Source organism: Azolla caroliniana, unplaced genomic scaffold, assembly GCF_043228905.1.
Source record: "Azolla caroliniana isolate FFs.n. ecotype wild unplaced genomic scaffold, voAzoCaro1.0.p SCAF_8, whole genome shotgun sequence".
Taxonomy (NCBI): Eukaryota; Viridiplantae; Streptophyta; class Polypodiopsida; order Salviniales; family Salviniaceae; genus Azolla; species Azolla caroliniana.
Window position 1 is genome coordinate 2,336,022 of NW_028230443.1, and position 11,761 is coordinate 2,347,782.

The window sequence follows — 11,761 nt, forward strand, 5'->3', positions numbered from 1 at the left end:
CACTCTTTTTAAACATCTGACTTGATTGTACATTTAGTATCTACCAAATATTTGGAGAGATAATTGTTCTTGTGTTCTTTGTGAAAATGACGGAAGAGCTAAGTGGATCAAAGCAGGAGTTGTTGGAAATTTAATTTTTCAACAGAATTTCTAAGCTTATACATTTGCATGACATATAACTTTGCAATGCAAGCTAATGTGTATATAATTTTGCAATGCGAACTTATGCTGTTTAACATGATGAGCTTACTCTGCTATTAAGGTGTATAACTTACACCATTACTCAATGATCTAGCAACATTCCTTTTCGTGTCACATAGGAAATGGCTGGGTAAGACTTGAGATATTTAACATCTTAGAACCTATCGCATTATTGTAACTTATTATAGATAATTTAGACTATGAATGTATAATGGGAGACGTAACCACCTTGTGCATGATCGCCAAATGACATGTGAATGCCAAGTTGTGATCATTCATGGCAAGCATGCATGTGTCCAACAATGCTATATAAAAGGTGTTTTAGTCATTGATGAATCATTCCAGTTGAATGCCAATCTTTTGTATATTTGTGTAATCTTGTTCTTGTTTATATGATTACATTTGTCTCTTATTCTTGTATTCTCTCTTGTTTTCATTAATGAACTTAAGAATAAGCCAACAACAAGAGCCAAACACTTGAATAGTAAGGTTAGATCTCATTAGAGTTGACAAATTGGTCAAATATAATCAATAATGTTCAAGGTGAGATATATGAATGAGGCATGTGACAAAAAAATGAAAACAAGAATGTAGTTTTTACAAGATACATTGAGTATTGTCCAAGGAAAATCAATTCAAGGCATGCTATAGAAGATAGTTTTCATTTTGGTAAAGGGCTCTTAGTAGCTATAAAAGGAAGAAGAGAAATTAATGTTGGGTTGGTCAGTTTTGAATTGAAGGCTTAGATTTTGCTAGTGATTAGATTACCAAAGATCGAATAAGCATGAGAGGCTTATGACGACAATGGAGAAGACAAAGGAGTAGTCAAGTGGTTGTCCCCCGTTGATCAAGATTCACCAACCTAGGCTCCACCATGTGAACCTAGGTTTCCTACTACACCCACTAACACTTTTTCTGTTTTTCACATGCAATACCCATTTACTCCTTTCTTCCTTCCATCCTCCTAAAGTCCCATGCACACACACATATACATATATATACACATACACATGCTTGTGTCTATTTGCTACCAAATCATAAAGAGGGTTGGCGAGGGAATCATGGCCACAAACGGTATGGGGCACTTGGTTGAGGGTGTGTGCGATCTGCACCATCCAATCTGGATAAAAAAAGCAGACCAATAAAAAAGCACCCCTATTCTGACCACAACCTCTGTCACAAAGCGCTCAATTCTGTCACCAGTTAAAAGTAATAATGCAATAAAGTAACATAATAATGATTAAAGAGAATGACCTAGCAAAGCGCACCAACCATAACACTCTCAACTTTGATCGCCTTTGTCACAAGTTGCCCTTCTCTTTGTCTGCAAGCGTCTGACTATCTTGGTGCAAGCGCCCTACTCCAATTAGATGCTTGACCAACTCGGAGGCCGCCGCCGGACTCAAATCAGGCACTCGACTCAAATTCAAACATGAAAAACTTCAAAAACTTGGAAGTATAAAAAAAAGTTTGACATCAAAATGTTACACCAAAATTTCACTAAAAAGCCTCAATCTTCCAATTGCACAAAACTTAAAACTTCAAACTTCAAAATACAAAATATATCATCACAAAATGTCCAAAATCTAACATCATGTCATGTCCACAATCCAAGTAGAAAACCAAGGATGAAAATTGAATCCAATGTAACAAGTGATTATGGCTCATGTGGGGATGATGGCAAAATTCAACCACAATTTTATAGCAATCAACATTCGAGCCCCTTGAGGTCAAGATCGAGCCATTGTAATACAAACATTGAACATTCTCAATCTCACATATTGGCAACTGTCTCCTAGCTCGACTTGCACCTCTCTGTACCTTTCCGGTGTGGGATTTGGATGTGTTTGGGGAGCTGCCAATAAATTCTTGTGAGATGTCTATTGGCATTCCTCATTTTGCACCAATTTGTTGCTTCCGACTTATTGAAAATGTGTCTTCTTTCTTGGCAGTTTGTATTTGAGGCTTCCATGATTCCATGTCAGATGTTGTAGGATTTGTCTCCACGCCTGGTTCTGCCTCTATCTCCACTTCTGTTTCTATGATATCTTGCATTCACATTTGTGTCGTATGATCTATAAATGGTAACGATCCACATAGGGATGGCATATGTCTCTCAATGATCATCCGAATTCTGAGTAAATGATTACATTTACTTGCTAAGTCTTGGCAATCACAATATTAGCATTGGAGCGAGACATTATACCATAGATTGGAATAATTGGTCATGCTCAATATTCTAAACCAATATTGGGCCTCGTCCACAATATGCATTGTTTTGGTATCTGACACATATCTTTCTAGTCTTGACCTTCGATCCCTACAATTTGCACGGGGTGCAAATCTACCACTCTCACATATTTCTTGCCGTTGCATGTACCATTCTATGACGGTCCCAATGATAAAAGTGTTGGTTTCACTGTCCTCGATTAAGACATGCACTAAATTAGTAATAAATCGGTTTTGGCTTGTGTATGCAAACCATCTAAATTTCGGTTAGTGTATACAACCTGCTACATGTATTTACATAGATAATTCCACTAGCTCACTTGTTAGCCTACCGGTGACAAGATCGGAAATAAAGGCCTCTTTAAATAAAATAGATACCCATTTGAGGTTGAACATTACTCGGACAACGAGTGTATCTACCATTAAAGCCAAATGACAGGATGGTGACTTGCAATCAGATATAAATATTGACATTTGTAACAATAAAAGAGTGATTTGATTGTAAAGTTTTATAACAACAATATAAGGAAAGGAATAGGTGAGGCGATGCTAAGAAAGGCAGGGCAAGAGGTGCAAGTTTATCAAATTGTAATGAATTGGTAGGGATAAGGTACATAGTCTTGGAACATAGACAAGAAGGTAACCTAGATCAAACTTAGGGCAATACTATAAAAGACAACACAATAGTACAAGGAAAGGAAATGTATTCAATAATACTTTTATGTGAACTTAATATAGGAAGATAGTTACCAAGGGGAATATTTGTGAGTCGTGACAAACAATATTGGAATTACTCCTCAATATTGGATTCATAAAACCATTATAAAAACACAAACATTTGTGCTATAAAATCGTAACTCAACTTTATTTATGAATCACATTTTGTATGATGTATGTTCAATATCGTGTAACATGTCCCATCTAAGTAAATTTAGCTTTCCAAACATTTTGACATGACTTGATAAGATGTGATCTACTTTGATATGTTTTATCCCTTTATGTACACATGCTATACTTTTTTTCAATATATATCTTTATTTTCTCTTACACATACATGTATAGAGCACCCACATCACATCCATGTGACAAAGTGGAGAAGCTATGATTCATAAGCTAGTTGCCCCTAAGGTGATAATGTTTGCTGATTTGTGATTGTTTGGAAAAGGTGCCAAATTAATTGCTACATTTGAGTTACTTGTTCAATTTTAACAAACATGGTTCAATTAGCTAAGATAATAGGGTGGTCACCCAATAAGATTGCCTCATATGCCACATGCAAATTATGAACATGTAAAAAATATTCGCTAATAACTATGGCACATCATGACAAGAACAATTATTTTGCTACTAGTTTTAGAGAAAACAATTAGTGGGAGCCCTCATGATGAACATAATAGAATAATACGTGTTCCACAAGTGGGGAGGAGGAGAAACAGAAGTCCAAAAAGAATTTTCTATGACAAGTCGATTTTAGCTGGTGGCAAAGAGGAGAGCTCTAGTATTTGGTATGTTGCTTCTTTAGTTTAGCACTAATACTATTTGTACATTGTTGCTATATAACTATTGGTCATTCTAGATATCATTTTTTATTCTGAAGCTATGTTTTTGTTACATAGATGCAACATAGTATTGGTTTTTCAAGAGCATATTGCATAGAATCCTATCAAACCTATATATATTTTGAATAGCAGATTTCATGGCAAATCTTGTTTTTTCTTTCTAGTATTTGATATGTCATTCTTTGCATGTTTGCCTAGTACTTTACCAATGATTATGAATTGTGAAGGTAGTTAATGAGAAGGCACAATATTTGCATAGAAAGTTGATTGTTGGATACCTCATTGATGCAAATTGATGTTAAGATGCATAAAAAAAGAGAAGGGAGGAACCAAATAGATCTTTTGTGTATTTAAAAAAAGATCAATCATTCACTCTGGAAGTATCTCGTAGGTCTAGCTAGCGATAATCATCCAAATGAGCAACCTTAGAAGATTTTTGGTTCAAAAAACACACCTCTAGTCTCAAGGCAATATAGATGTAGATGTATTTTTAGTTCCCCTACAACTTTATGGGTGGGTGTTGAGCAAGAAGGAATCCTTTCATAAATTTCAAGATCAATTCTTTTGTGCTTAGTAGTTGATGGGATTCCAATACTCTTGTTTTTCTAAATTTTTGTATTGTCTAGGTAACTTTAGCTCTTAGTAGTGTTTAAGGGCTCTTGTTATCGGGGCTCTTTGGAATTTGCGATGCATGTGGTTCACCATACATATATACTTACCAATTGTGCTTCAATATCATTCCATTTTGAACACGACATAAATCACGCTTGTAGTAAAAAAAAAGTTTGCATCCTTTTAATGTCGGCCATCTAGAAGCTTGGTTTATCGTATCCATATTATCGGTTGGAAATAATCAGAGTGGCTCATTTTACAATCTCAGGATTTATCAATCGCACAAATACATAACTAGTATTTAGAAGTATCTTTGAGGATGCAAAATCCATAGATTGAAAAAGGTATTGAGGTTTGATATAAATAGGTTTAGATGGGGAAACTTTATGCACACCACTATATAACACGTACAATCTATACTATGTAAATCATCTTTTTTGTAAATTGTCCTTAAGCAAATCTTTTTTCTATTCAGCTATAAATTGAACTCACATGATAAAATTACATATCTCATAGTGATGCCCTATAGAAAGATGTGTTATTGGACCCTGCTGTTTCGGCAACGTTTGGTTCAAGGTATATTTTGTGTATATTTCATTCATTCTTGTAGTGACCTAAGGCCCAAAAATTTGAGTGACAACCCAAGCAATATGCTTAAATAACTACAATAATTAACCCAGTAAAGATAAGGTAGAATAAAGCATTGGAGGAAAAACTAACTTATAAGATTCGATGATCCAAAGTCATGACACAAGAAATGTAACAACAATAATAAATGGAATAATACTTCCCAATCAACAATGTTAAGGCGAGTAACTTAAAAGGCGAGGAGAATAAAGCACCCAATATTTATTGTGTGAAAGAGAAAAAAACCAAAAACAAATGGCACAAGTTAAGTTAAAATTGAACTCAAGGAGAAACATAATAATTATGAGAACTATGCTAGAAAATAAAGGGAAAGATAGATAGCAACTACATGCATTGAATAAAATAGCAGCCACATGCATGTCAAGGTCACAAACGATCATCGGTATTCATGGTCTGGTGACGAATCAGGCAATATGGTATACAATATCTAGAACAATATGAGCACATAACTATGGACGATGCCTATGATGTACTCAAGGGCACCTCATACTTAGAGATTCTCGTGTGTTAAGGTAAAGTTTCTAAAATGCCCCTCGAATGACTTGTAATATGGAAGCTATCATTTGGCACATTTCAAGAATATGTTTTTTACAAGCCAACTTACAAAGGGCACTAGTTATTTCACAAGAAGGTCACACGATGTCGTGCGTGTTTTGCAAGCACGCGTGCTTTGCAATTTTGCGGTGTCTACTTAGAAACTCTTTATTTTGCAAGATTTTTTAAGAATAAAATACAAGATTTTCTCATACAATATGTGTATGCGTGTTAAAATAGTATTGTTATGTGTTTGCAAATAATGTGTACTAATTACCAATAACCCTCCCCCCTCCAAGTTCCATCAAATCAAGTGCACGTTTTGAATCAATCTTACATTACATGGGAAGCCTCATATTCAATTTTATGTTCCTCTTAATCTCATTGGCTTAAAATTTGGGTCCTTTGTTATACATCGATATTAGTTGATACTTCCGACACATTTAGGTTCATGTGGGATTTCCATGAATTCTACTATCAAAATAAGGTTGTAGAGAGGGATGCACAATCTACATATTCATTATTGAAACCTTGGGTCCAAATCACAATATGCATGCTGATATTGTATGATCCACACCATCCACGTTGTGATTCAAAAGTACCCAAATCGTAAAACATGGTCCAATCAATAAAGATGAGGGAGAATAAAGCATTGCAATGAGAAATGAAGATTCAATGATCCAAAGTTTTCGTACAAGAGATATCACATGCAACAAAAGGAACAATAATCATAATAGTAATCATTTTTGCATCGACAATCTCAAGTCTCAAATAGTGCTTGATAACTAACTTCAGAAATAAAAAACTTTGGCATCGTAAGTGTAACAGTAAGCCCCCCCTTTGATTTCCTCATATCAAAAGTAGATAGTTATATTATATATCAAGGCACATAGTCGATATTTATGGTAGAATTGGGTTCGTGTAGGAGTGCCCTAAATTCCAAAAGTCCAATCATGGTTTTACTAAGAAACCTACAATTCTTTATACATTTATGGCTGATACTTCGAGGCTAGATCGCAACATACATATCAATGTTGTGTGAAACACACTATCCATGTTGTGATATCAATAAGACACAACCATAACACATGGCTTGCTTATAGAAGATAAGGGAGAATAAAGCATCACAAGGAAAGATGAAGATTCAATGATTCGAAAATTTTGTGCAAGAGATATCACGTGCATCAAAAGAACAATAATCATTTTCTAAAAACGGTCTTTGGCCTTGGATATTGCTCGATAACTAACTTAAAGGAACAACCATAAAGTGTCCGATATTTAATGCGTGACAAGAAAAACAATCAAAATATGTGACACAAGTTAGGTTAGAAATGTAACTGCAATAAATGGAGAAGAAATCGGGTCATTATCACTTATCCTAGGAAGCATTAAAGACATATTTGTTGCACAGGAGCTTGTAACCAAGTAAAAGTTTGCATCACATTGATATTGAATCGAAAATCACTATCAAACACTATCACATATATGTATTGATACATATTTGTTCGGTTTATGTAGTGTATATAACATTGTTGCCTTGTGTTATTTCATAGTAACATAAAGTTTGTGTACCTAGGTGATAAGACTTAATGTGGAACATGTTCTTCATGATATGTGATACCATGTAATCTGCATTAGTAATGATGCTATAAACCTCATGGAAGTGACGTCCAAATGGCACGACCAAAATGAAAAAGTAATGTGAGATTATCGATATGGAGATTGGAAGGAAGATTTCGGAACATAGATTTTATGACGAGCTAAGTACTTGGAAAGTAGGATTTAGGCCCAAGTGGCCACTAAGCCCTCTCTCCCCCCCCCACCCTATTTAGAGAGTTCAATATTCCCACTTTTGGAGGCATTGGTCTATACACATTGGGAAAGAGAGTTAGAGAGCACGATAGACATGTGGTCAAGAGTTAACTAACGCCTGCGGCCACCGGCTTGCTTCTGGGCATTGAAATAGACGGCAGCGACGGGGAGGCCGAGGTCGCAGATGTTGGCAAAGTGGCGGACACTGAAGTTGTGGCGATGGATGGGTGGCATGACCATGAGGGGGCACTGCTGCTTGAACAGTGTGAACACGTAGCGATGGATGCCGATGATGGGCTTGGGTGCCTCGTACTCCACGATCTCGCACCCTAGGGACACATTGCACAACAAAACCCAAAGTGTGTGTGAAACCCCCCCCAATTGTAAAAATGCACCTTTAGTCACACACATATAGGCCTTTACTTTGTCAATATATATGTACAATGTTTATCTATACACATATATGATCAAATTATGACAGAACTAGAGGCCTAGTTTTGTAAATTCTCACTGATTTATGTTTCTACATACCATGGCTGGCATCACCATCAGCTGGAATATCAGTCACAATCCTGCCATTAGAAAAATAGAAATTAGCATTTGATTCGCTTAAAAAGAAAGACAAACAGATCAATAATTAAATAGGCTGGATTAATATACTAAATGTACCAGTGAACCCATTCTCTGGATGTTGGCTCGCTGGGGCTTGGGGCATCCGGGTCCACCATTATCTTTGCACACACAAACATATGATTAGTAGGGTCATTAATGGCCGAGCCATTAATGGGTTATTAGTGTTAGATCATTAATGGGTCATTAGAAGAGTCATCAATGTGTCATTAGAAGGTCCATTAATGGGTCATTAGTAGAGTCATGAATATATGATTAGTGGAGACATTAGTAGAGTCATCAATGTGCAACTAATAGTGTCATTAATGGGTCATTAGTAGAGTCATGAATGTGTCATTAGGAATTGCACCCCCCAAACGTCACACTTAATGAGCAATTTTGAGAGGATGAGCAAATTAATGCTTCATACTAAGGCTCAGTACCGCAGTTCTAAAGTACAAAATTGGGTAGAATTACAAAATTTCATTCCTTGGAATAATTTACACTAAACCCTAGAGAGTGGCATTTCCACATAAAACTATGGCCCTCCCCAAAAAGGAAAAGCACAATGAAACAAACACATGTGCATTTTTGCCTTTGGTACCAGAGTGTAGAGGCCATCGGAGCCATGGGTGGCGCGGATTCGGACGTGAGGCGGGTCGACGAGCTCGGTGGTTCGGATTTCGCAGCCATTGTTGACTTGGCGGGCGGGGTAGGTGACGGACATTTCCACGCAAGGTGTGAACACGTCGATCACATCGCCCACGACGCGGCCCACGACGAGGGGCTCAATGTTAGACCGCACCATTCTATAATATAAGTAAATGCTAAGCTAGCTTGGCGCTTCCCGATATGAAAAGGCCGAGCTTTGTCGATTGGATTGATGTGTATATGTCTCCAATGGATTGATATATATGTATACAATTCGATGCGATTAAGCCGAAGGAAAGATGGGAAAGGGGGAAGGTTAGGGTTTGTATTTCTTTAATTTATGTACTGAATTAGTTAGCTCATTTGGGTTTGGCATATATCTAAGTAGGGGAATTGGGGCAGTTGGATTGATGAGTGTAGATTGGGAGAGTGTGGGGAGAAGGAGCTTGCTTATAAGGTGGGCTAAGGGTGGCAGAGAATCCGAATAACTATCATTACAATTAAGTTCAGGTGCTTCTTTTCTCATCTTTTTTTTGGGATTAGGGGGCTGTTATTGAGCTTAGTAGGCTAATCATAGAAAAAGAAGAGAAAAAGGGGGGTTATTAATCAGCCTATAGGCGATGGAAAATATTCTGCAGAGTTGGGTTGAGCTGGGAGTGATGAGAGAAGACACAGAGAGAGAGAGAGAGAGAGAGAGAGAGAGAGAGAGAGAGAGAGGGGTTATGTCCCTGAGGGTAGACCCGAATTAAGTGAAACCGAGCGGACGGTGGAGATGAGCCGGGCAGCGTAGATCCGACGGCCAGATCTCACCGGCTAGATTAACTAGGCTTGGTGGAAGGGCACGGATCCGGGAATTATTAGAAAATTCAGTGGACGGTCCCGATGAGGCCACGTCACATCCTCTTTCCCTCAGATCGGACGGCCTGCGAATTATTTTTGACGCGGTTTCCTTTTTCACTTTTACCCTCCCCCCCCCCCTTTTTTCGCCTTTTTTTATTTTTATTTTATTTTAGACGATTTTCTCCAAATTTCTTTATTGTTATAACTTATGTCCATAGTATGAACCATACGCGCATTCGCATTCCGAGAATGTTTCAATCATTCGAGTATGTTAAACACTCTCGACGTATAGTAAATACCATACTTTTTGTATTCATTATTTTATTATAAGGGAAAAAGTGTAAAAAAAAAAACATAAGGTTTTTTATAACATATGCATTCATTTGCATTCGTATGAAAAAGGAATGTTTGCCAATGCATTCGAGTATATTATGTACTGAGGATTAGATCCGAATTAAGTGAAATCGAGTGGACAGTGGAGATGAGCTAGGAAACCTAGATCTGACGACCAAAACTCACCGGCTAGGTAATATATGCTTTGATCGATGGGGCAAGGATTTGGGAATTATTGAAAACTCGGTGAACGGTTTGGATGAGCCCACGTCACATCATCTTTCCCTTAGATCGGACGGCCTACGAATTATTTTTGACGCGCTTTTCTTTTTCGCCTTTTTGTCTTTCTTCTCCGCCTTTTATATTTTACGTCACTACTACTAGTATTTTCTCTAAATTTCTTTAAGATATTGGTCTGATGTGTAATGTTCCGCGTCCACGTGGCATTTTTGTCACGTGGCGGAATCTAATCGTGCGCTTTTTGCTTTCAAGGCCTTCTTACTTTTGTCTAGTTTGTCAGATTTGGAGTTACATCTCTCTCTCTCTCTCTCTCACACACACACACACACACACACACACACTCACACACAAAACAAGAACAAAAAAAATGAAGAGAGAGACACCCTTCCATCCCATGCCCCCTCCCATACTTCATGATTCCATGCCCTCCCCCCGCCCCATCTCCTGACACCACCAACCTTTTCAATCTTCGTCTTCTTTTCTCTCTCTCTCTCTCTCTCTCTCTCTCTCTCTCTCTCTCTCTCTCTCTCTCTCTTTCGTGCCCCTCTCCACTCGTTTCTCGAAAGCATGTTACACGCACGAATAGACTCACATTTGTTATATAATTCTGGACCGTTTAGCACCCACCGAAAACGTTAAAAATAGGCATGTAATTTTTTTTTTTGCGGATCCCAGCATTAGCATTCCTGGATCCTCAAGTGGTTCACTACAAGGCACCGTGTCGATGCTTTGATCGACCTTGCGAGAGCCTTTCAAGCATCTTATGCGAATCAATGCCTAATAATACACATTACGTTAACCCTTGAATAGTCCTGTTAACCAATAGGGAATCAAACTTGAGAAACATGTGATATTCACACGTGTGGAGAAAGACATCCAAGTTGCAGGTGCCTCGCTTCGGTTCTAGTCCTCCTATAGATGTGTAAGTTGTTACTACAATTATTACGGGTATTTATGATGGGTGCAATATCAAACTCATTGCTTACGTCCTAAACATGAATGACAAGCTTTATCACTACACCATCATGTCCGTTCGAATTACATGGATAACCAATTATTTGTGGGGACATCGAAAGTCTCAAACCTGAATGATAAACTTTACCACCAACATCATCATGTTCGTTTGCATTGCATATCGCAATGTGAATCAATAACCAATAATTTGTGGGGTCATAGAAAGCCTGTTATATGATGTATGACAACATTGCTTTCGTATTTTTTGCCTTCACATAGAAGGTCTTGTTCATATAGTATATTTTCTCGTACCAACAAAAGTTGTAAGCCATCTTGATGGTGTTTATTGTATGTTCCACAACGAACAATATTTGCACGATTTCCAAAGGCGATGTCCTAAAAAGACGCATTTGATCATTTTTGGTATTTTCCGTTGTCTTGTTTTAGAGTTTTCTAAATATCATTTAACTTGTGTACCTTTTGTTGAGTTTTAGCTCTTGCATTTCTCTTTTTTATTTTAACTATTGAAGCATCTTCTT

At 37.4% G+C, this 11,761-nt stretch overlaps 1 protein-coding gene across 1 annotated transcript; it reads right to left on the bottom strand.

Moving 5' to 3' along the window:
* Positions 1 to 7,198: 7,198 nt before the first annotated feature.
* On the bottom strand, positions 7,199 to 9,661 carry E12A11 (PEBP (phosphatidylethanolamine-binding protein) family protein). The gene is made up of 4 exons (XM_087323151.1): positions 8,809 to 9,661; positions 8,265 to 8,326; positions 8,127 to 8,167; positions 7,199 to 7,924 (listed from the first exon to the last, which is right to left on the bottom strand). The coding sequence occupies exons 1-4, from the start codon at positions 9,010 to 9,012 to the stop codon at positions 7,707 to 7,709; spliced, it is 525 nt and encodes a 174-aa protein (XP_087179277.1). The 5' UTR covers positions 9,013 to 9,661; the 3' UTR covers positions 7,199 to 7,706.
* Positions 9,662 to 11,761: the final 2,100 nt, after the last annotated feature.

Bases quoted from the DNA above. Each gene is read 5' to 3' on its own strand.
- E12A11 (XM_087323151.1), bottom strand. From the start codon at position 9,012: ATGGTGCGGTCTAACATTGAGCCCCTCGTCGTGGGCCGCGTCGTGGGC. The intron at 8,168-8,264 runs GTACATTTAGTA...TTCTAATGGCAG, and splicing joins TCCAGAGAATGGGTTCACTG to GATTGTGACTGATATTCCAG. The intron at 7,925-8,126 runs GTATGTAGAAAC...ATGTGTCCCTAG, and splicing joins TGATGGTGATGCCAGCCATG to GGTGCGAGATCGTGGAGTAC.